General features: G+C 47.0%; 1 protein-coding gene across 2 annotated transcripts in view; it reads left to right on the plus strand.

Annotated features, from left to right (window-relative positions):
- The window catches only part of TMEM114 (transmembrane protein 114), a 61991-nt gene that overhangs the window by 22262 nt on the left and 14421 nt on the right, over positions 1-25308 (plus strand). Inside the window, exon 3 of one of the 2 annotated variants that reach the window (XM_025370784.1) lies at positions 14158-14250. The exons of the other annotated variant lie outside the window; for it this stretch is intronic. Coding sequence (XP_025226569.1) covers positions 14158-14250 — 93 coding nt within the window. The remainder of the gene's footprint in view (positions 1-14157; positions 14251-25308) is intronic. 2 annotated transcript variants of the gene reach the window in all.

The following is a 25308-nucleotide window of genomic DNA, read 5'->3' on the forward strand; positions in this document are numbered from 1 at the left end:
TCTCCTGCCTCAGCCTCCTGGAGTAGCTGGGACTACAGGTGCCCGCCACCACGTCCGGCTAATTTTCTGTATTTTTAGTAGAGACGGGGTTTCACTGTGTTAGCCAGGATGGTCTCGATTTTTCTGACCTCGTGATCCGCCCACCTCAGCCTCCCAAAGTGTTGGGATTACAGGCGTGAGCCACTGCGCCCAGCAGGAACTCACATTTCTAACTAGCTTCCAGGCGACACTGAGGCTTCTGGCCCAGAGCCACACTTTGCATAAATGCTGAGGTGGGGTGTTTGTTAAGTGACAGAGAAGGGTTGTCACCTTGCTGCTCTTAGAATCACCTGGGTGATTCCCAAAATCCTGCTGCTCTGGCTACATCCTTGATCTGATATTCTCTAGGGATAGTGTCCAGCCATCAGTGTTTTTTAAGAGCTCTCGAGGCTATTCTAACCCAAAACCATAGCTGAGATTCTGTTCCTGTAAGATTCCAAGTCATGAGATGTAGGGAACGGCCCGGGGAGCCTTTGGCTTAGGAAACTCTGGGAGGTGCTGACGGTTTGGGGAATACTGATTTGGATTAAAAGATGACAACACCATTATCAACAATATGACATCATCATCTTCATCATGACATCATCATCACCATAACATCAGCATTGTCATCATCATAGCTGATACCCACTGAGTACTTTCTCTGCACCTGTGCTTTTCTCAATGCCAGTCGGTCAGTCAGTCATTCAACAAACACCCAAAGGAAGGCCAGTACACACCAGCAACTAGGGGGCAGTGACTCCTCCAGACCCAGCCCTTGCTGTCTGGGGTGCCACATGGTTGAGGAGAGAGAGGTATATGAAATATGTAGCCCGGGATGAGGACTAGGAGATAAGCAAAGCAGGGTACAGATGAGGAAACTGAGGCACCAGCAGGTTAACATAGCTGGACTAAGGGGTTAAGGAGAGAAAGGGATGCAACTGGGAGTAAAATTCAGAACTGCCTGATCCCAAGATGGTCCTCCCTGGAGTCCCACCAACGCCTGCACTTCTTTACTGGCTGTCTGCTCCTGGGTTCAGGATGTGGCTGCGACATCCCTGTCTCATCTGGAAAGGCGCAAATGAGTGGCTTGCTCACATGGCCCCATGGGGCTAAATAAGCGCTATTGGAAAATCAGTTGCTAGGCTGAGAAACTTTTTGCAAAGTAAGGGCAACCATGCTACCGAAAGGGCGGTCTCTGCTTCCATCTGCTGGTCATATTATGGAACTGCTCCAGAGGCAAGATCTGATTCCCAAATTCAAAAAACACGTGTTCAGCACTCCTAGCGCCCAGGTGCTGGATTACATACTGCAGCGCCAGGGTCCTCAGCTGGGGCGATTCTCTACCCCACCTGACATTTGGCAATGTTTGGAGACAGTTTTGGTTGTTCTTAGTGCGTGTGGGGAGTGGTATTACTGGCATCTCCAGTGGGAAGAGGCCAGGGATGCTTCTCAATGTCCTATGATGCTCAGGACATCTGGTCCCACACGTCCACCTCGGGACATGCTGAGACACTCTGCTAAGTGAGCAACAATGAACAATAACAAACCAAAACATGTGCACTCCAGGATCTGACAACGTCAAAGAATCTCATTCATTCCCCCATCCATTCATGCATTCCATAAATGCCTGCCAGATACCTACTATGTGTCAGAGACTATTCCAGGGCCTGAGGACACATGAATGGGGGTGGCCAAGAAGAGCTCCAGCCTTCCTAGCTCACATGGGAACAGATGATAAACACATGAACCAATAATCTATCTGAGAGATTCAGACAGTGATTAGTGTTATGAAGAAAACAAAACAGGGCGATGAGGCTGGGTGCCATGGCTCACACCTGTGATCCCAGCACTTTGGGAGGCCAAGGCAGCAGGTCACCTGAGGTCAGGAGTTCGAAACTAGCCTGGCCAACATGGTGAAACCCCATCTCTACTAAAAATAAAAAAAAATAAAAAATACTAAAAATAAAAAAAAAATAAAAAATAAAAAATAAATTGCCGGGTGTGGTAGCACACGCCTGTAATCCCAGCTACTCGGGAGGCTGAGGCGGGAGAATCACTTGAACCCAGGAAGCGGAGGTTACAGTGAGCCAAGATTGCACCACTGCACTCACTCCAGCCTGGGTGACAGAGCAAGACTCTGTCTCAAAAAAAAACAAAAACAAAAAACAAAAAACAAAAAACAAAACAAAACAGAAAAAACAGGGTGATGGGATGAAAGGTGTCTGGGAGAAAGGCAACTGCAGGGAGGACAATCAGAAAGGGCCTCTTGGAGGAGGTGGCATTGTACTGAGACCCGCATGAAGAACCTACCTGCAGTTAGTGAAACTGTAGACCAGGCAGGTGACAGCACACGCAGAGGCCCTGAGGTGGGAGGAAGCTTCTGTGTTTGAGGGAAAGAAACAGGAGGTGAAAGTAGAGGCAGGAAGGGAGAAGGCAGTGGGCGGTGCCCATGGCCCGTGGTAAGGAGGCGCTGATGATTAAGTGGGGTTGGGATGCTGTTCTGTTCTGTTCTGTTCTATCCTGATCCATTCTGATCTGTTCTATTCTATTCTGATCCTTTTTTTTTTTTTTTTTTTTTTTTGAGACTGAGTCTAGCTCTGTCACCCAGGCTGGGGTGCAGTGGCGCAATCTCGGCTCACTGCAACCTCCACCTCCCAGGTTCAAGTGATTCTCCTGCCTCAGCCGTCCGAGCAGCTGGGACTACAGGCGCGCACCACCATGCACCACGCCTGGCTAATTTTTTGTATTTTTAGTAGAGACGGGGTTTCACCGTGTTAGCCAGGATGGTCTCAATCTCCTGAGCTCATGATCCACCTACCTTGGCCTCCCAAAGTGCTGGGATTACAGACGTGAGCCACCGTGCCCGGCTTGATCCATTCTGTTTTGATCTGTCCTGCTCTATTCTAATCCATTTGGATCGGTTCTGTTCTATTCTGATCCATTTTGTTCTGATCTGTTCTGTTCCATCCTGTCTTGTCCTCTCCTCTTCTATTTTTCTGTTCCACTTGGACTCTATCTTGAGAGCAATGTGCCTTTAAGACAGTGGTTCTCAAACCTGGCTTTATATTAGCATCACGTGGGGGTCTTATAAAAAAACAACCAGTTGCTAACACTTGGGCCCCAATGGAGCCAAATGCAATCAGACACTCGAGGGCTGACCTGGGCATTGTTATGTTCACAAAGTTCCCCAGGAGATTCTGCTGTGCAGGGGAGGTGAGAACCATTGCTGTAAGACCCTTAGGTCTGTTGTGTGAATGGACCGGCCTGCAGGGGTGGGAGTGGATGCAGGAAGTCCAGGGAGGGGCCTCCCAGGGCCAGATGAGAGGAGAAAGAACTCGGAGCAGGTGGAGGTGTGGTCGGATCCAGGTGTGCTGGACTAACCACGGGGTTAGAGGAGGGGATTTATATTCATGAGAAGGTAAAAAGGAGGAGGAAGAGGGAGTAGGGTGCCTGTCCCTTTGCTGGGGAGGCTCAACCCGGATTTCTCCCCTCAGGTCCAGACCTGGCTGGAACCCCTGGCAAACAACTGGCTGCTCTCTTTCTCTCAGAGGGGGTGCTCTATCTGGCACTGAAGATCCATTCATTTATTCACTCGCTCATTTATTCACTCGTCATCTACCCATCCATTCATTTACTCACTCATTTCTTCACTTATTTATATATTCATGCACACATTCAGTCTTTGTTCATTCATAAGTTCACTCGCTTATACCTGTCCCATGCTTCATTCATTCACTCACTTATTCGTTCATTTATTCATACATTTTTCCATTAATCCATTCACTCCTCCAACCGTGCATCCATCCGCCCATCCATCATTATCCATTTGCTCACTCACTCATTCACTTACTTATTCACTCAGTCATTCATTTACTCATTCACTCCCTCACTCATTCACTCCCTCACTCATTCACTCCCTCACTCATTCACTCCCTCACTCACTCATTCACTCCCTCACTCATTCACTCCCTCACTCACTCATTCACTCCCTCACTCATTCACTCCCTCACTCATTCGCTCATTCATTCCCTTATTCATTTACTCACTCATTCACTCACTCATTCCCTCCCTCCCTCACTCACTCATTTACTTATTCATTCACTCACTCACTCATTTACTCATTCCCTCCCTCATTCACTCACTCATTCCCTCACTCATTCCCTCCCTCCCTTACTCACTCATTCACTCACTCATTCCCTCCTTCCCTCACTCACTCATTTACTCACTCGTTCACTCAGTCATTCACTCATTCATTCACTCACTCATTTCCTCACTCATTCATTCACTCATTTACTCATTCACTCACTCATTCAGTATTCACTCAGTCATTCCCTCACTCATTCATTCCCTCACTAATTCCTCCCTCATTCATTCACTCACTCACTCATTCCTAATTCATTTATTCACTCATTCATTTATTCACTCACTCATTCACTCCCTCACTCATCACTTGTTCACTCACTTGTTCATCCAGTTATTCATTCATTCACTTGCTCATTCATATGTTCATTGACTCATTCATTCAACAGTGACTTATTTGATGCCTGATGTACCAGTGCTGTTTGAAACACCAAGGATTTAACAGTGAACAAAAGTGACTCAAAACCTGCCTTTTGAAGCTGACATTCCAGGGCCTGTGCATGTGTGTGTATGAGTGCACGGGTATGACACACAGTAAACATGGCTGGTGGAATGTGGGGTATACTTCCTGGTAAGAAGTTCTAGGCCGGGCGCGGTGGCTCAAGCCTGTAATCCCAGCACTTTGGGAGGCCGAGGCGGGTGGATCACGAGGTCAGGAGATCGAGACCATCCTGGCTAACATGGTGAAACCCCGTCTCTACTAAAAATACAAAAAACTAGCCGGGCGTGATGGCGGGCACCTGTAGTCCCAGCTACTCGGAGGCTGAGGCAGGAGAATGGCGTGAACCCGGGAGGTGGAGCTTGCAGTGAGCCGAGATCGCGCCACTGCACTCCAGCCTGGGCGACAGAGCGAGACTCCGTCTCAAAAAAAAAAAAAAAAAAAAAGAAGAAGTTCTATAAAGCAGATAGGGAGAAGGTAGCAGGGAAGAGTGTGTTGTACAATGAATATAATGTACTGTCTAGTCTTTTGAGAGACCAGCAACTCTTTCTCCTAATTTTGCCTTGATTAATTAGCTCAATAAGTATTGCCCAAGCCTGTGCTGTAGGTAAGGGAAGGGGAGTCTCCCTAGGGCTGGACAGACAGGGGCAGAGTGTAAACCCAGTGATATGGTTTGACTGTGTCCCCACCCAAATCTCATGTTGAATTGTAGCTCCCAGAATTCCCACATGTCGTGGGAGGGACCCTGTGGGAGATAATCGAATCATAGGGGCAGTTTCTCCCATACTGTTCTCATGGTAGCGAGTAAGTCTTATGAAACCTGAAGGTTTTTTAAGAGTTTCCCTTTTTGCTTGGCTCTCATTCTCTCTCTCGCCTGTGGCGACATAAGACGTGCCTTTCAACCTCTGCCATGATCGTGACGCCTTCCCAGCCATGTAGGACTGTGAGTCCATTCAACCTCTTTTTCTTAATAATTTACCCAGTCTCAGGTACATCTTTACCAGCAGTGTGAGAACAGACTAATACACCCAGCCTCAGTCCCCAATGCTGACTTTGGTGCCTTCTCCTGCAGGTGAATGTTGGGACTGATGGGGGATCCCAGACATAGTGAGGGCCCCCTGGAAACTTGCCAAGCATGTTCTCATGCCCTGACTGGCAGACAGGAACCTGAGGTTCACCGAAGGAGAAGGCTTGCTCTGGTAGAGGCTGATAGTGAGAGAAACCGGGATGAGACTCGAACTCCAGCCTCAGAATCTCCCTTTCACATCTCGGGCTGCCTCCCTCCCTTTCTCCCTTGAGAATAGACAACCTGCCTTTTGGAGCCTGCAGGAAGTGCCTCCTCTGTGCCCAGCCCCTAGTCGCTGAGGATGGGCCACCCTGGCTTGCAAACCTTTGTTAACATGGCAGAGCACTTTAGAGTTTCCAGGGCAAGTTCCAAGGCTCATGTGACCCTTGCCAGTGTCCTCCAAGGAGAGGATTCCCACCCTTGCTCCCACTGATGGACAAGCCAACAGAAACTCAGGGAGGTCAAGGATGCATCCAAGATCATTGGCCATTCGGGCATGGTGGCTCACACCTGTAATCCCAACAATTTGGAAGGCCGGACAGGAGGATTGCTTGAGCCCAGGAGTTTGAGAGCAGCCTAAGCAACATAGCAAGACCCCATCTCTACAAAAAAAAAAGCCGGGTTTGGTGGTATGCACCTGTAGTCCCAGCTACTCAGGAGGCTGAGGGGTGGGGAACTGAGCCTAGGAAGTCGAGGCTGCAGTGAGCTGTGATGGCACCACTGCACTCCAGCCTGGGTAACAGAGTGAAATGCTGTCTCAAACAACAATAATAACCACAACAAGATTGTTAGCCAGAAGTTTGCAGAACGGAGACTCAAAGCCAGGTCTTCTGAGTGCCCAGCTAAGCCGCCCACTTCTGCCTCCCATTCAGCCACCCCAGGCTCCCAACTTCCCACCCTTGGGGTCTAAAGAGCCCCACAGGGAACTCAGTCCTTGTCCTGGTGCTGCAGCTTCTGTGTCATGGAAACCTGGGCCTCACACACACGCAGCTCCTCCATCATGAGCAGCACGAAGTCAGCAGCATCGCACCTGCAGGGCTCAGGCACCTTCTCCTCGTGAGGGTGGCATGGGGCTTCTGTTAGAACATCTGCGTCTGTCCCATATTCATTTCTATTTCCTCAATGAAATGCTTCTTTTAACAGAGTACTCAGAGCCCCACAAGAGGAACAACGCTTTGATGACTGATAAAATATTCATGCATTGAAAAAGCTGACTCCCCCATCCCCTTCCACCTTTGTTCCTTGGTGGAGTTTGCTCCCTCCTGCACCCACTGGATTGCTGGGTCCTTGCTTGGAAGTAGCAGCAGGCCGAGGATTCACTTGTAATGCTTGAAGTAGCCATTGGTTTTTCTCCACACCTGGGACGTGGGTCCTGATGTGTGTGATGGAAGCAGCTAGTATCAGAACTGGGTGGAATGAAGGCCGGATTCGGTGGCTCACGCCTGTAATCTCAGAGTTTTGGGAGGCTGAGGTGGGCGGATCACTTCAGGTCAGGAGCTGGGGACCAGCCTGGCCAACGCAGTGAAACCCCGTCTCTACTAAAAATACAAAAATCATCTGGGCATGGTGGCACATGCCTGTAGTCTCAGCTACCCGGGAGGCTGAGGCAGGAAAATCACTTGAACCTGGGAGGCGGAGGTTGCAGTGAGCCGAGATCGCACCACTGTGCTCCAGCCTGGGTGACAGAGTGAACTCCATCTCAAAAAAAAAAAAAAAAAAACAAGAGGCCAGGCGCCGTGGCTCATGCCTGTAATCCCAGCACTTTGGGAGGCTGAGGCAAGGTCAGGAGATCAAGCCCATCCTGGCTAACACAGTGAAACCCTGTCTCTACTAAAAATACAAAAAAAATTAGCTAGGCATGGTGGCACGTGCCTGTAGTCCCAGCTAGTTGGGAGGCTAAGGCAGGAGAATCACTGGAACCCGGGAGGCAGAGGTTGCAGTGAGCCGAGATCATGCCATTGCACTCCAGCCTGGGTGACAGAGTAAACTCCATCTCAAAAAAAAAAAAAAAAAAAAAAAAAGAACTGGGTGTAATCATATCAGCATCTGATCTTCCACCTTTTGTCAATGGGACCCTGAGAGGCAGGGTGACATGCTCAGGGTGGGTGTTGTAGTTGCCTACCTAAAGAGGGGACTGTTGTGGGTTCCAGCATGTGCCCCCAAAACATCATGTTGAAATTGTAACTTCAGTACCTGTAAATGTGACCTTACTTACGAAAAGGGGTCTTTACAGGTGTAATTACTATAGTTAAGATGAAGTTATATTGGATTGGGGTGGGCCCTAAATCCAATGGCTGGTGTCTTTTTAAGAAGACCAGGTGAGGGTGAAGAGATGCACAGAGAGAAGGTCACGTGAAGGCAGAGGCAGGGGTTGGAGTGATGCTGCCACAAGCCAAGGAGCACCTGGAGCCACCAGGAGCTGGAATAGGCAAGGAAGGATCCTCCACTGGAGTCCTCAGAGGGTGCATGGCCCACCTGACACCTTGATTTTGAACTTTGTTGTTTTTTCTTTTTCTTTTTGAGACAGAGTCTCACTCTGTTGCCCAGGCTGGAGTGAAGTGGCGTATGCTCACTGCAACCTCTGCTTCTCAGGTTCAAGTGATTCTCCTGCCTCAGCCTCCCCAGTAGCTGGGATTACAGGCATGCACCACACATCCGGCTAATTTCTGCATTTTTAGTAGAGACGGGGTTTCACCATGTTGGTCAGGCTGGTCTTGAACTCCTGACCTCAGGTGATCCACCTGCCTCAGCCTCCCAAAGTGCTGGGATGACAGGCATGAGCCACCGTGCCTGGGCTGATTTTGAACTCTGGACCTTCAGAATTGTGAGAGAATACATTGCTGTTGTTTTAAGCCACCTAATTTGTGATGGTTTGTTAGGGCAGCTCTAAGAAGTCACTAAAGTCATGATATCACGAGATTATTTTAAAGATCAAAGTGTTAATAACAGCTCACATTACCAAGTGATGACAGTGCTTTATCTTCTTCAGTCTTCCCACGATATCTGTGAGGTAGGTGCTGTTATTATCTTTCCCAAAATGAGGAAATTGAGGCTCAGAGGCAGGAAATAAGCCCTGGGTAAGTTGGTTCTGGAAAAGGGACCAAGCTGCTGACCAACACCTGTGCTCTTAAGGGCCACACATATTTCTTTGTAGCTGCCTAACAAATCACCCTAGATGTAGTGGCTAAAACCAGTGACCCTTTTATATTACTTGTGGTCTTTGAGAGTTGGGAATTGCGGAAGGACTCAGCTGGGCGATTGTGGTTTGGCTTCTCTCATGCAGTAGCTGGAGCTGGAACAGCAGGCAGTGGAGCAGCTAGGGGCAGGCTGAGCGCTTCTCTCTTTACATCATCTCAGGGCCTTTCCATATGGCTCTCCACATGGGCTAGACTGGGCTTCCTGACAATATGGTAGTATCAGGGCTGTTTGGGAGGCTTATATGGCAGTTCCTGGGCCCAGGGCTAGTGCTCTCGTGGGCAAGGTAGAAGTTGCGTTACCTTTTGTGACCTAGCCTCAGAAGTCATATAGCATCCTTTCTGCTACAGTCACAGCCTGTTCTGATTCACAAGGAGGGAACATAGACCTCAACCTCCCTGGGAGGAGTAGCAAGGTCATATTCTAACAAGGGCGCGGGGGATTGGAGAGCTGCTAGAGCCACCTTTACACAGTACAATCCGCTACCCTCTCCGAGTGTAGCCTGTTTTCTGAAGCCTCACCGACTCGTTGTTTCTACCATGGGATCTCAGACACCTCGGATTTTGCTCTGGTGCCCAGCAAAATCCAACTATTTATTTGCGTCCTTAGCAAGAACAGAGGCTGGAGGGGTCAGCGGGGGCCACATTATGGAAGGCCACAGGGAGGAGCATTGAGATCAATGTGGAGGGTTTAAAAAATTGTGATAAAATACACATGACATAAAATTTACATTTCAATCATTTTAAAGTGCACAGGGGTCAGGCGTGGTGGCTCACACCTATAATCCCAGCACTGTGGGAGGCTGAGGTGGGCAGATCACCTGAGCTCAGGAGTTCAAGACCACCCTGGCCAACATAGTGAAACCCCAGCTCTACTAAAAAAATTAGCTGGGTGTGGTGGCAGGCACCTGTAATCCCTATTTAGGAGTCTGGGGCAGGAGAATCGCTTGAACCCGGGAGGCGGACGTTGCAGTGAGCCAAGATCATGCCATTGCCCTCCAGCCTGAGCAAGAAGAGCGAAACTCCATCTCAAAACAACAACAACAAAACAGAAAGTGCACACAACTCAGTAGGATTTAGTACATGCACAATGTCATGAAACCATTGCCACTGTCTAGTTCTAGAATATTTTCATCAGCAAAGGATGAAAAGGATGAATGTCTTCACCCCTTTTCAACCCAGAAGTAAACCCAGTGGGGAGTTCTATGGAGGAGATGATACTTTTGTGCCCTAGAAGGATCTCTGTCTAGAAGTTGAGTGATGGGCTGGAGCAGCGGGGGCTGGTATAACTGCAGGGACAAAGGCCGGCAGAGAGGCTGATACTTGTGTAGATGAGAGAATGTGGGCAGAGCTGACGAGAAGGAGAGAAGAATTCAGACTTGGCATTTACAAGGTAGAATTGATGGACTGGGCGAGTGATAGATGCAGGAAGAAGAGACCGGGTTCCCAGATGAAATATGAGTGTGGATGGTATTATGATTCACAGAGCTGGAAAATGCCAGGAGGCATGTCGACAGGTAGTGTTGAAGGAGGGGAGTAGATAGTAAATTCATTCTGGAAGACAGCGCTTGAGACACTGTGGGGACATCCAAGAGGGACATGTCCAAGAGGCAGTTGGAGATACTTCTTAGGGTTAGGTCAACCAGGCTTTCCCAACTTTGGTACTAGTGACATTTGAGGCCAGATATTCTTTGTTCTTGGGAGCTGCCTTCTGCATTGTAGGCAGCTTGGCAGAATCCCTGGATTCCAGCCAGTAGATGCCCACTGCACCCCCTCTTTGCAATTATGACAACCAAAAACATCTCCAGATATTGCCACGTGTGCCTGGAGGACACGATTGTCCTGGTTGAGAATTACCTGGTCAGAGGCATGGGGAGTCATCGACGTGAAAACAATGGTGAGATAGGGAGCAGGTGCAACTGGACCTCAGACCAGATTGAAGACTGGTGGAAGCGGGGAAGAGGCATCAAAAGACACATCCACCAGCACCACGACAGTTTACCATTGCCATGACAACACCTGCAAGTTACTGCCCCTTGCCATGGCAACACCCCTTCCCCCACCCGGAAGTTACTGCTCATTTTCTAGCTGATTCTGAAAGGCTGCTCCTTAATTAGCATATCATTAAAAGTGGGTATAAAGACTGCAAAACTGCCCTGAGCTGCTCCTCTCACCACACTGCTTGTGAGGTGTCCCTGCTCTTGTAGGAGCAGTCACGGAGCTGCAAGCCTGCTGCATCCTCAGTGCAGCTGTTTTCTTGTACCACGGGCTTGCTCTTGAATTCCTTCCTGGGCTAAGCCAAGAACCTGCCCTGCATCAGTAGTGCAAACCTTCGGGATGTATGAGGCGCTCAGAGAGTCAGCGTGACATGCGAAGAGAGAAAAGCTCAGGAAATGTGCATGATAAACACCAACTCACATGGGCGAAACCAGAGGAGACCACAAAGGTTGCTGAGGAGAGACCTGGGAGGAGAGGGGAGGGAAACCCCATGAGTGGGCAGGTCCTGGTACCGAAGGCTGCCTCACCCTCTGACTTCCAGCCATCTATGAGACCACATTTCCACGTTTACTTCTGGGGGTCTGCAGAGCATAGGGGTTCAAGGCACAGGCTCTATGGGCATTTGAATACCCAGCTGTGGCACCAAGGACAAACAGCTTAAGCTCCTCGTCCCTCAACTTCCTCATCCTTAGGACAGCACTAACATCAGTGCCTACCCTCAGGGTTGTTGTGTAAGTTACAGCAGGCAAAGTGCATAGAACAGGACTTCTGTGAGTGCTAAGCCAGTGTCAGCTGCTCTTCGGATTCTTATTTGACTCATTGCCAGGCCTTTTGAACCTGGCCTCACTCCTTGGGCTTAAATTAACTCCATCATTCTTTTTTTTTTTTTTGAGACGGAGTCTCACTCTGTCGCCTGGGCTGGAGTGCAGTGGCGGGATCTCAGCTCACTGCAAGCTCCGCCTCCCGGGTTTACGCCATTCTCCTGCCTCAGCCTCCCGAGTAGCTGGGATTACAGGCGCCCACGACCGCACCCGGCTAGTTTTTTGTATTTTTTAGTAGAGACAGGGTTTCACCATGTTAGCCAGGATGGTCTCGATCTCCTGACCTTGTGATCCACCCGTCTCGGCCTCCCAAAGGGCTGGGATTACAGGCTTGAGCCACCGCGCCCGGCCAACTCCATCATTCTTACATTCAGCAAATATTTTTCGAAGACTTAGTATGCACCAGCAGACACTGTGCATGGGGAGCAAAAGAGAAGCAGAGCCCACCCCACAGAAAGCATGGTTGGGGGTGGAGGATCAATCAAGTGCCACATGTATGATTCCAAACGGAGACAAGTGTTATGAAGGGGCTATGAGAGGCCAAGAAGGAGACCCTCTCTCTGGTCAGCAATGGTGCCTTGTTTTTATTATTATTATTATTAGAGACAGAGTTTGGTGCAATCATAGATCACTGCAGTCTCAAACTCCTGGTCTCAAGCGATGTTCCTGCCTCGGCCTCCCAAAGGGCTGGAATTGCAGGCTTGAGCCTCTCTGTCCGCCCCTACCCATTTTTCCCCCTAAATCACATGACGTCATCTGTTTGCAGGGCCCAGGCAGTCAATAAAGGGGAAAAAGAAGGGAAGCCCTTTCAAACGCATCGCTTACTGTTCTGGAGAAAGAAAGTATTACAGTGAAGCAGTCTTAGGGAGGCCAAGGTGGGCGGATCACTTGAGCTCAGGAGTTCAAGACCAGCCTGGGCAACACGGTGAAACCCTGTCTCTACAAAAAACACAAAAATTAACTGGGTGTGGTGGCGCATGCCTGTAATCCCAGCTATTCAGGAGGCTGAGGCATGAGAATCGCTTGAACCTGGGAGGCAGAGGTTGCAGTGAGCTGAGATCGCACCACTGCACTCCAGCCTGGGTGACAGACAGACCCTTTCTCAAAAAAAAAAAAAAAAAAAAAAAAATTAGTAGCCATAGTGGTGTGGGCCCGTAATTCCAGCTACTTGGGAGGCTAAGGTGGGAGGATAATGAACTTGAAAAGCTGAGATTGCAGTGAGCCCAGATAGTGCCACTGCACTCTAGCCTGAGTGACAGAGCAAGAGTCTGTCTCAAAAAAAAAAAAAAAAAAAAAGGTCTAGTCCTTGAATCTCCTGATTCTTTGGACTCTACAGCTATTTTCATTCTCCTGAAAGAGTTCTCCGGCCACAGACACCCACAGGGACCTCCCATGGCCAGATTTTCCAGAACCTCAATTTCAAAGTGATATGAAATAATGCCTATTGAATCACAGGTCTTGATCTTGGTCTGGAAAGCAGGGGCACTGAGCTGATGCCCCAGGGCCAGCTGAGAGTTTCTCAGACCAGAGAAATGAAACGGCTGCGGTCAGCACTCCTGTGCTCTCCTGCCCTCTCCATCCTGGCCTCTTCGCCAAGCAAAGGGTGAGCAACAAAGGGGAGGATGAGAAGTCGGAAGAAAAACCTGGCAGGAAGCAAGAACCTCGGCTGGATTAGCAAGTGAGCAGAGTCAAGCCATCAAAGGACCTGGATAAAAGGATGGAGATCACTCGGGGAGAGTTTAAATACAGGCAGCTTAAGTGGTAAGAGACCTAAAGTGAGTGATCAAAGACGACTTCAGAATCACAGCTCGGCGGGCCCTGGGAGCTTTTAAGCCGGAGAATCAAGGGCTGCTGGGAGGGGAGGGGAGGGGTTTGTGTAGAAACAGCAAGGTTTCACCTTCAGGGCGGAAGGCCAGGGTCCCGGAGTTAGAGAATTCAGGAGCAGGTAGGACCTTAGAGCACAACCATTGTCTTTTTTTTTTCCCCATTTATTTTGAAATAATTATAGGCTCGCAGGAAGTGGCAAAAATAGTACATAGAGTCCCTTGAACCCTTCACTTATCTTTCCCCAGTGGTGACATCCTACATAATTGCAGTACAATGTCAAAGCTAGGAAATCCACATTGCAATACTGCTAAACTACAGATCTTATCTTTGTGTGTGTGTGTGTGTGTGTGTGTACAGTTTTGTGCAAATTTCTGCCATGTATAGATTTGTGCACAGCACAACCATGAAGCAGAACTTTTCCATCACCTCAAAGGAGCTCTATGTAACTACGCTTTGTAGTCTTTTTTTTCCTTTTAAACAAATAGAGTCTCACTCTGTTGCCCAGGCTGGAGTGCAGTGGAGTGAACATAGCTCACTACAGCCTCAACCTCCTAGGTTCAGGTGATGCTCCCACCTTTGCCTCCCTAGTGGCTGGGACTACAGGCACACACAACCATGCCTGGCTAATATTTAAATTGTTTTGTTTTGCAGAGATGGGGTCTTGCTGTGTTGCCCAGACTGGTCTCAAATTCCTGGCTTCAAGAGATCCTCTTGCTTCAGCCTTCCAAAGTGCTGGGATTACAGGTATGAGCCACTGTGCCTGGTTCTCCTTGTAGCCCTTGCTTGACTGCTGGCAATTACTCATCTGTCCTCTACCTCTGGAGCTCTGTAATTTTGAGAATGTTATATGTAAGTGTAATCATACAATATAGAATCTTTGGAGACTGGCTTTTCTTCACTCAGCATATTTGCTGGATACCTTTGAGATCCATCCACGTTGTTGCATTTGTTCCTTTTCATTGCTGCGTAGTATTCCATGGTTCTGATGTAGTACAGTTTGTGTATCCAATAACCTAGTGAAGGACATTTGAGTGGTTCTCAGTTTTGCACAATTATGACCATGGGTTTTACGTTTGGTACATGAGCTTGAATGGAGAAGTTTAATAAAACACCCCTAGAAACACACTGTTAAATTTTATTTCGGAGTGTTGTTTGAGATGCTCTCATAACATCAATTGTGCTATTCTATGAAAGGTTTTGAAAAGACAAATTTCTGTCCTGCCTCACAGGCAGAAAGTCAATGTTTCTTGTCAATCTTTACTATGGTTAAATCTGAGGATACTGGGAATGTTGTCACTGATAGACTTTCTGTCATTGCTTTGGCCACCAGGAAGTTGAGTTTGGGGCCAACTGTTTATTTGTGGATTCTCTTTTTATGCAGTGCTCACCTAATTTGGCCTTGACATAGTCATCTTTGTTTTTTTACTTTAAATATTATTTTTAAGTATAACAGTATAGAGAAGGCTACACAGTGTAGGCTAAGCCACTCCCTCAGTCAGGGTCCCACCTTTACTAGGGGCTGGAGCTTGGATTCAAACACATGGTGTCTGACGAACTTATTTGAAGAACAGGCTTTTCAGAGGGTCTTGCTTGCAGCCATTCCAGGAGCGTGAAACTTGCATTTCCCCTGCCTCATGAAATTAACAAAGTCTGGCCAAATATTTTGGCCAGAGTCTTGTTCCTGGTTCTTGGTTCTGGTAAAAACCAGAATTCTAGGGGATCCTTTCTTTGGAGAAAAAAATCCTCCAGTGCTAGAGACCAGACCATGTTTCCTGGGAGACCCATAGCTCAGTAGAACAAGAAAGAGTGAACGAACAGGATGGCAAGAGACCTCTGTCACCTTTGCTAGACTTTGAACTCCTTTAGGGTCAGAACCATGTATCATTCATCTTTGTAGTTCTGCAAATCAAGTACAAGGTGAGGTGCAGAATAGCTGTGCCCAGTAATGTTTTGCTCACTCTTCTTCTACTGTGGTTCTCTCAGGAGGAGAGCAGTGGATGTTCTGTCCTATGGGTTCAGGGAGGACCACAGGGTGAGGAAGGGGATGAACTGCTCTAGCAGCCACAAGCATGTGTGGATATGGGAGTGGGCTGGAGGTGCACCTTCAGAGCCCCAAGAGCTGGAGTGTTAGGAGGGACCAGTTTTTTTGTTGTTGTTGTTGTTTGCTTGTTTTTCAGGCGAAGTTTCACTCTTGTTGCCCAGGCTGGAGTGCAATGGTGTGATCTCGGCCCACTGCAACCTCCGCCTCTGGGGTTCGAGTGATTCTTCTGCCTCAGCCTCCTGAGTAGCTGGGATTACAGGCATGCACCACTACGCCTGGCTAATTTTGTATTTTTAGTAGAGATGGGGTTTCACCATGTTGGTCAGGCTGCTCTCAAACTCCTGACCTTGTGATCCGCCCGCCTTGGCCTCCCAAAATGCTGGGATTGCAGGCGTGAGCCACCGCGCCCGGCCGGGAGGGACCAGATTTGAGATTCCAGAGAACACGAACAAAATTCTGGGGTACTGTGATGGTTAATATTAAGTGTCAACTTGATTGGCTCGAAGGATGCAAAGTATCGTTTCTGGCTGTATCTGGGTATTTCTGGCTGTTGCCAGAAGAGGTTATCATTTCAGTCAGTGAACTGGGAGAGGAAGACCCACCCACAACGTGGGTAGGCACCATCCCATTGGCTGCCAGCAAGGTTAGAAAAAGCAGGCAGAAGATGGTGGAAGAAGCTGACTCGCTGAGTCTTCTGGCCTTCATCTTTCTCCCGTGCTGGATGCTTCCTGCCCTGGAACATCAGACTCCAAGTTCTTTAGCTTTTGGACTCTTGGGCTTACACCAGTGGTTTGCCAGCGGCTCTTGGGCCTTTGGCCACAGACTGAAGGCTGCGCTGTTGGCTTCACTGGTTTTGAGGTTTTGGGACTCGAACTGAGCCACTACTGGCTTCCTTACTCCTCAGCTTGCAGACGGACTGTGGTGGGACTTCACCTTGTGATCATGTAAGCCGATTCTCCTGAATAAATTCCCTTTTATATATTCATCTATTCTATTAGTTCTGCCCTCTAGAGAACCCTGACTAATACAGGTAGAAGTTCTGTTACCTACTTTTCATCACAGCAAGTAAGTCCATCAATTCAGCCACCACCTGAGCACACAGACACAGAACCCCACATACAAAAAGACAATCACTACTGTTTCCTGTTACAACTGTCTCTCACACACGTACACACACACACACGAAGGAAAATATATCTTGGAATAAAAGGTTGAACTTTAAACAGAATGCATGTGAACTTTCTTATTTTTCTCAGTTCACACAAATCTCACTTTGAGATCATGCATTCTTTTTTTTTTTTTTTTTGAGACGGAGTGTTGCTCTTGTTGCCCAGGCTTGAGTGAAGTGGCTCGATCATGGCTCACTGCAACCTCTGCCTCTGGGTTCAAGTGATTCTCCTGCCTCAGCCTCCCTAGTAGCTGGGACTACAGGTACCAACCACCACTTCAGGCTAATTTTTGTATTTTTAGTGAGATGGGGTTTTGCCGTGTTGGTCAGGCTGGTCTCGAACTCCTGACCTCAAGTGATCCACCCACCTTGGCCTCCCAAAATGCTGGGATTACAGGTGTGAGCCACCACCCTCGACCTGAGATCATGCACTGTTTTTTTTTTTTTTTTTTGAGATGGAGTCTTGCACTGTTGCCCAGGCTGGAGTGCAGTGGCGTGATCTCGGCTCACTGCAAGCTCCGCCTCCCGGGTTCACGCCGTTCTCCTGCCTTAGCCTCCCGAGTAGCTGGGACTACAGGTGCCCGCCACCATGCCAGGCTAATTTTTTGTACTTTTAGTAGAGACAGGGTTTCACTGTGTTAGCCAGGATGGTCTTGATCTCCTGACCTCGTGATCCACCTGCCTCCGCCTCCTAAAGTGCTGGGATTACAGGTGTGAGCCGCTGCCCCCGGCTGGATCATGCATTCTTAATGCAGGCAACAAGTGGATCTCTCTCTCTCACTCTCTTTGTTGAATTGGAAGATGCTTTATTTCTTTTGAACACTGGGTCCTCCACCAACTGTATAAAATTGAAATATTTCACATGGTCATTCCCATCAGTTAAAGTAAAACAAAGCATTTTCCATATGTGGGTGTATTTTTTTTTTTGTATACATCCATACACGGCATTTTTTAGCTCACTTCTCTATGGACAAGAAAAAGGACAAAAAAAAAATGCGTATAAGATTTCATCTTTGCTCAGATAATTGACTCTTGGGGGGGGGTGTGTGAAAAGGTATTGGATAATACAATGATTTGTGGCCCTGCAAAGGGTCACAGTACAGAAACAGATACACAGTGCACCTGTGCTATTATTTCAAGGGTGTGTGTGGGGTGACGATTAGGAAAAAAAGTTTGAAAGACGCATCAGGGAGGTAATAATAATAAAAGGTTGTGAAGCCATGCCGTACATGGCTAGTATCTGAGAATCATTGACCTTGACTGTAGGAAACTATAGACGTGTCACCCAGCACTCAAGAAACACGCGTTATAATCGCCAGAGTTTGCTATGGGCCAGGCACACTGCCAAACCCTTTAAATGCATCATTTCACAGCAACCCTGAGAGGCAGGAACTCATATTATGTCCTTTTCACAAATGAGAAAATCCGGGGGTGGAGAGGCTAACTAAGCCACTTACTCAGTTCGGGTCCCACCGTTACTAGGAGCTGGAGCTTAGATTCAAACTCACGGTGTCTAACTAACTTATTTGAAGAATAGGGTTTTCAGAGGGTCTTGCTTGCAGCTGTTCCAGGAGCGTGAAACTTGCATTTCCCCTTCCTCATGAAATAACAAAGTCTGGCCAAATGTTTTGGTCAGAGTCTTGTTCCTGACATTTCTATCACCTGGACTGGGAATCATTTCCACAGCCCCAGCAAATCCAGATGTTGGAGGTCAAAAGAGCAAGCCACAGGCCCATCAAAGGAATGATGGGCCTCCCAAGCCCAGCAATTAAGAGGGGTTTCTCAGCTGTGAACTTGCCTATTGGCATCCTGATGAAAGTCTCTCATGGTAATTAAATAACCGTGACTGTGGTTCGCACTTCCCCGAGACTTCGCTCAGAGGCCACGCAACGACCTCTTTCTGCCTGAGAAGACAACCTTGCCAACCTTTGTGTTCAGTAAAGAAAGCGTGCCGGCTGGGCACGGTGGCTGATGCCTGTAATCCCAGCACTTTGGGAGGCCGAGGCGGGTGGATCACAAGGTCAGGAGTTCAAGACCAGTCTGGCCAAGATGGTGAAACCCTGTCTCTAGTAAAAATACAAAAATTAGCCAGGCATAGTGGCGGGCACCTGTAATCCCAGCTACTCAGAAGCCTGAGGCAAGAGAATAGCTTGAACTCGGGAGGCGGGGGTTGTAGTGAGCTGAGATTACACCACTGTACTCCAGCCTGGGCTACAGAGTGAGAGGCCATCTCAAAAAAAAAAAAAAAAAAAAAAAAAAAGAAAGAAAGAAGGAAAGAAAGCGTGGCTTTTCAGGGGCAATGGGAATGCATTTCAGGACAAGGAAGGGCCTCCATGGAGACAGAATCTGGTCTAGAGTTCTTGCTTAACCCCTTTGGAGAAATCCTGGTTGATACATTCCGCCCTTCCTTACGCCTCATCTTCCACACAGCTGCTGAGATGGTGTCTTTAATGCAAAAATCGTGACACCTTTCAGCTCAAAAATTCCTTGACGACTCCCCCTTTCCCCCAGCCATATTTGCCATCAGTGAGACCACACGATCCCTCAGCAGAATTCCAGAAAACAGCCTGAGAACACGTACCTGCAGCAACCATTATATGCAGACTGGATAACCATTCTAATGGATCTTGTACATACAGGTATTTTATGTAATGCTTAGATACATTTACCCAAGGCTCAGTTGGCTGTGGCCTTCCCCTGTCCTCCCAGCTAGCTTTAGAAATAAACGCAGCCCAACCAAATAAGAACAAGCAAAAGCTATTTATTCAGAGCTTGCCATAGCAAGGGAGTCAGCCAGCATCACTTGCGTTTTGGCAGACACTCAAAGGTAGATAGAGGAGAGGGAAACCTTTATTGCAGAAGGAAAAGAAGACTCGGTGTGCTCTGCTTGGAGCTGTTGTCATGGGGAACCTGAAGGTGGGATAATTAGAAGTGGTCATCTGCTGTGATCTGGTAGGGGTGTCTGTTTAGCTTTCTTGGGTTTATCCCCAGTTGGATGCAGGGACAAAAATTTTAGGGAAGCTGTCAGTTATTTTTGGAATCCTGGGCATTTGGGACCGATTGTTACTGCGGTTGTTGCCTGGCTTCCTGAACCAGTTGCTACATAGAGTGAGCAGACTGTCTACAAGTCTGACTTACAGAGAGCGGGCTGGTGCCCTGGGCTGGTTCCTGTAGATACTGTCTGGGCTGGTCGCTGCAGATAGTTGGCTCAGGGTTCTATATAGAATCTGGCCACTGACGGTACATTCAGTCCCTCAGGTAAACATGTAAACCTAAAGAGATCACATGAAATTCTTGGCTCCTCATTTATAAATGTTTACAATTACTGACAGGTGACAATTAGAAGGAATGCAAATTATCTGTGTTGATTTACTTAACAGTTTGAAATGAGTTAAGGGATTCTTTAATGTATACACAATCAATCTTAAACATCGTGGTGCATGTAAAAGTGTTCATCGTGATTGTATGTATGTATTTATGAACATTTATGCTCTTAATGTAATTGTTTTATTCATTTTGAACATTTCTTTTTTGTTTTGAGACAGGGTCTTGCTCTGTTCCCAGGCTGGAGTGCAGTGGCATGATCATAGCTCACTATACCCTCCATCTGCTGGGCTCAAGTGATCCTCCCACCTCAGCCTCCAAGGCAGCTGGGACTACAGGCACACACCACCACACCCAGCAAATTTTTAAATTTTCTGTAGAGATATGGTCTTGTTATGTTGCCCAGGTTGGTCTCAAACTCTTAGGCTCAAGCAGTCCTTCTCCCTCAGCCTCCCAAAGTGCTGGGATTACAGGCATGAGCCACTATGCCTGGCTGAGCATTTATTTATGAAATCAAAGGTTTCAGAATTTTAAGAAGGGTAAAATATATAAGAAACCAATGAAACCATAGACGAAATGGTCATATAGTAGGAGAAGGGAGATAAGGTAGCTCACTGCTTCTCAGAGTGTGGACCCTGGATCAGTGGCATCAGCCTCATTTGGGAATTTGTTAGAAAAGCAAATTCTCAGGCCCCACTAATGATCTACTGAATTAGAAACTCTGAGAATGACGCCCAGCAATCTGTATATGAGTAGCCCTCTGGGTGGTTCTGATACACATGAATATTTAAGGACCACAAACTTAGATTAACACATCAAAATGTAACTTGACAGCAATAGATGATGATGATGGTGATGATGATGATTTTTTTTTTTTTTTATACAGAGTATAACTCTGTTGCACAGGGTGAGTGCAGTGGTATAATTACAGCTCACTGCAGCCTCAACCTCCTGGGCTCAAGCAATCCGCCTACCTCAGCCTCCCGAGTAGCTGGGACGACTACAGGCATGTGCCACTATGTCTAGTTATTTTTTATTTTTTGTAGATAAGGGCTCTTGCTATGTTGCCCAGGCTGGTCTTGAACTCCTGGATGCAAGTCATCTTCCCACCTTGGCCTCCCAAAGTGTTGGGATTACAGGTGTGAGCCACCGAGCCTAGCCAACAATAGATTAGTGATCAAGAACATGGGAGAAAGAGGAGAACAACTAGAAAGAAAAGAGAAAGGGTGCAGCATAGGCCTGATTAAACAAAAGACAGGAGCATCCGATAAAACAGGTCCACGAGTTATAACCACACTGGCAACACGCACTGTGGAAACTGCATTTCAATGCCAAGCCTCACAAGATAAGATATTAGGGAGAGAGATAGAGAGAGAGAGAGAAAAAAAAAAAAAAAAGGAAAGATGTTGAGGAGAGAAGAGTAACCACTTGGAATAGACACATTCATATTTTATTGATATCTCTGAGGGGAGCAGTGTATGTTTTGCTGGGTGCAGCTATTTTTCAAATGTCTGTAAATTTGATTGGGTTGAACAAAGTACAAATTAATTTAAATGCATCACTGAACTTACTATGACTTTTGCTGTCATGTGTTCTTCTCAGTCGATTTGCACTGAGACTCCTGCCATGAAATCTCTGAACACTGAAAAGGGGTCCCCCTATGTAAAACAGTTATAGACCAGTGGCCTGTAGGGCAAAGTCTAAACTTATCAGCAAGGTCTGTTCCTAAGCGTCTTATGAGCTATCCTTCCTTGTCTCAACAGGTTGGTTGTCTGCTGACTGCTCATTCACATGTATCTTGTAGCAATATCAAGTCACTTGACGTTCTTAAAATTCAGCAGGTTTTGTTTCTTCTACTAGTGAACTCCTACATATCCATTAAGACTCTGCTCAAATATCACCCCCTTTACTTCCCAGTAAACAATGTACTCCTTGAGTGAGGAGACCATATGTTTTCTTCTGTATATGCACAGGACCCAGCTTAATGCCTGGCTCAGTTAATGCTCAACAAATATTTGTTGAGTATTCATTTACCACTTAGACAAATTATACTTGTTACTTAATCAAAAGCTGTACTTGTCTGTTAAATAAGACATAAAGCAAGCATGAGAAGGCTTGCAAATATCCTTTACTTGGTCTTTGCAGTTTGCCTATATAAAGTTGTTTGCTATTGATGAGTCAGTAAATGGGAAACAGAAAACAAAAACAGCAACAAAATCACAGTGAAGGAAAAAGAAAATCAGTCAACAAAAACAAAACCTAGGCTAATACTGTTGTTATTGTTTATCATGGCATTTAGCTTTGAGCTTCCTGGCAGTCTAGGCAAAAGGAAAATATTGGATTACATAAGCCAGTTTGACCAGTGAATCACAGTGGTTTATGAAGAGAGATGCATGGTTTTTTACACAAGGAATTTACTGTGTAGGTTCCTATGTTATTGACAAAGTGTTAGGTTACTCCAGTAGCTATAGAGAATATTTATTTGTTCATTCTTCAAATATTCTTTCAGCACATGTTCTATCCTAGACATTGTGCGGATCTTGGACTATAGAAATGAGTGATACGTTCACATTCTACAGGAGGAGAGAGACAGGTGGGTTCATGCAATATAGGGTGATACAGTCCATGTTAGAAGGAAGGTCAGGAGGGTCTAGGAGCCCAAGGCAGAAACCTTGGCTGTCATTGAGAAAGGAAGGCTCTGGGAAAGGGAAGACATCTGAGCTGAGTTTTAAATAATGAGTTGGGTTGGCCAGATGAAGTTTCAGTGGAGGGGTGTCCTGGTAGATAGAACATCAAGTGTAAAGTTTTGGAGGAATGAAGCATGGTGCAAGGTGCAGCATTGCATGATGCAAGCGACTCAGTCACACTAGGGCACTTGGTGGGGAGGGGAAGCAGGTGAAATTGACAAGGTAACAAGCAAGTGCCACACCATGAATTATCCCCAGTGACACCAAAGGACCTTGGTCTTTGGGTTCTGCAGGGCAGGGCAAGGGGGAGCTATAAAAATAATTTAAATAAAAAAGTGACATAGTCTAAGTTATGTGTTTAAAGATGAACAAATGTTCCTCATGCCGTCTCTCCTTAGTCCCCCACTGGGGCCCAGCTTTGCTCTGTAGGCAATCTGCCTGATCCTAAGTTTCTTTGCTACGAGGCCAAGCACTTCGGAAACACCGAAGCCTGAACTGACATCAATTATGCTGAAAGGGGGAAAAATTAATTAAAAGTTTTCGAAGGGCCGTGTTCTGTATTCTTCTCTATTTTCATGTTATCAGCAACGCTGCCTTTTCTCCTGGCTGGGAGTTATTACAGTATAACATTTTCATGTTGCTTGTAGGGTAATTATGTCAAATATATGGGAGATGATAAGCGGCAGTTTGTATTATTCTGTGATTAATCTCCATACATTCTGGCATTTCAATCTGGTCTAAGAAGACTACATTTGCTAAACTCTGGTGCAGAGGGAGGATGTGGGGAAGAGCCGGGAGGATTGGCGAGTTGAGACTGAGGAGATTCTGGTTGGAAATATCCCAGTTCCCTCAAAGAACCCACCAACCCCAGGCTCCAATTCCCCTGTTCCTTCCAAGGCTCATTAAGCGTAGTGCTTCTGAAAGTGCACCTGGCTTGCTTGTGTACAAAGCACACTCCTACCCCCTTTGCTGGCCTCCCCTACCCCAAACCCACAGAATCAATATTTAGAATGTTACAAAGCCAAGGAATTTGCATTTCCTACCACTCCCTGCCAAATCGTTCTTACATGTTTAGAATTTTTGAAAAGCAAGTCTAGCTCTGTCAGACCCAACCCTTTGCAAACCTGAAATCGCATATGAAAGTTTTCCAAGATGGTGCTGGAGGAGCAGACTTGGGAATTTAGAATGACCTGGGATGACCCAGGGAGAACCTTGCATCTCCTTATCTGGATTTCTTTAAAAATGTGAAATAGATGGAACTGGTTTATTGTTACCCGGAGGTAGGATAAGGCATCTCTTGCAAGATGTTAGAACAGGGAAAAGAACATTTCAGTAGAGGTTCTAGACACAAAGTTTGGGAAGGAGCCCTGCAGTTGGAACAGAGTCTGAAGCAGGAGAAATCTTGGCAGGGAAAGTAGAGGGGTGCCTGGTTTCACATCCTCTTTGGTCAAGGGACCCCCCGCCCTGAATCATCCTCAACATCTCAACCAGAGAGGGTGATAGCGGACGACTTCTCCAGGCACACAATGCTGTGCTTCTGCTGCATTTCAACCTAATGTTGGGGTGCTTTTTTTTTGAGACGGGTCTCGCTCTGTCACCCAGGCTGGAGTGCAGTGGTGCGATCTCACCTGACTGCAACCTCCACCTCCCGGGTTCACGCCATTCTCCTGCCTCAGCCTCCCCAGTAGCTGGGAATACAGGCTCCCGCCACCACACCTGGCTAATTTTTTGTATTTTTAATAGAGGCGGGGTTTCACCGTGTTAGCCAGGATGGTCTCGATCTCCTGACCTTGTGATCCACCCACCTCGGCCTCCCAAAGTGCTGGGATTACAGACGTGAGTCACCGCGCCCGGCCGGGGCACTTTTTTTGATCACCACGCTGTTCTGGTTTCTGAAAGCTGCCTCGCAGGGTGGTGGATCCCTTAGAGGTAAGGTTCATATGGGGCCTCTGTGTTAACATCTCTCTAAGCCATTCCCACTGGGGCCGGACCCCTTTGGTCCTCAGCAGCCTGACCTCTTGGGCCCTGCAGAATTCCAGAATCTTCCCAGTTCCCAAGTGGAACCCTCTGCCAAGTAACCCCTTACACAGACAGGCAAGGAATATTGTGGCTTATGTTGAGTTCTCTTTAGTTTATGATTTATTGATGGAGAGTATGAAATTTTCATTAAAACAGACTGCTGTTTCTCACTCATTTGTCACATTTTTAATTTGTATTTTAAAACATTAATAAAACTGACACAATTAATTATTTTTCAAAATGTCAAATATATTGAAGATATGGGACTGGAATGAAGCTTTGTGTTGTAGCAGAAGGAGGCATTGGTTCAAGAAAATGATCTCCTGGTTACACTGAGATCTTTCCCCTTCCTGAACCTTATGGTCAGATAAATTGTCTCTGATCTCTTAATAGATATCACTGTTTACAAAGTACTTTCATTTTTTCAAAAATCCTGAGATATTATCCAGTAGTGCTTGGGGCAGTCCTGGGTTATGTCTGTGGTCTTAGTATTATTAATAATGTATCCCTGGACTGTCCTCATTTGTATGACAAATTGTATGATGTTCTGAGTCCAAGACTGT

This window comes from Theropithecus gelada, chromosome 20, assembly GCF_003255815.1.
Source record: "Theropithecus gelada isolate Dixy chromosome 20, Tgel_1.0, whole genome shotgun sequence".
Taxonomy (NCBI): Eukaryota; Metazoa; Chordata; class Mammalia; order Primates; family Cercopithecidae; genus Theropithecus; species Theropithecus gelada.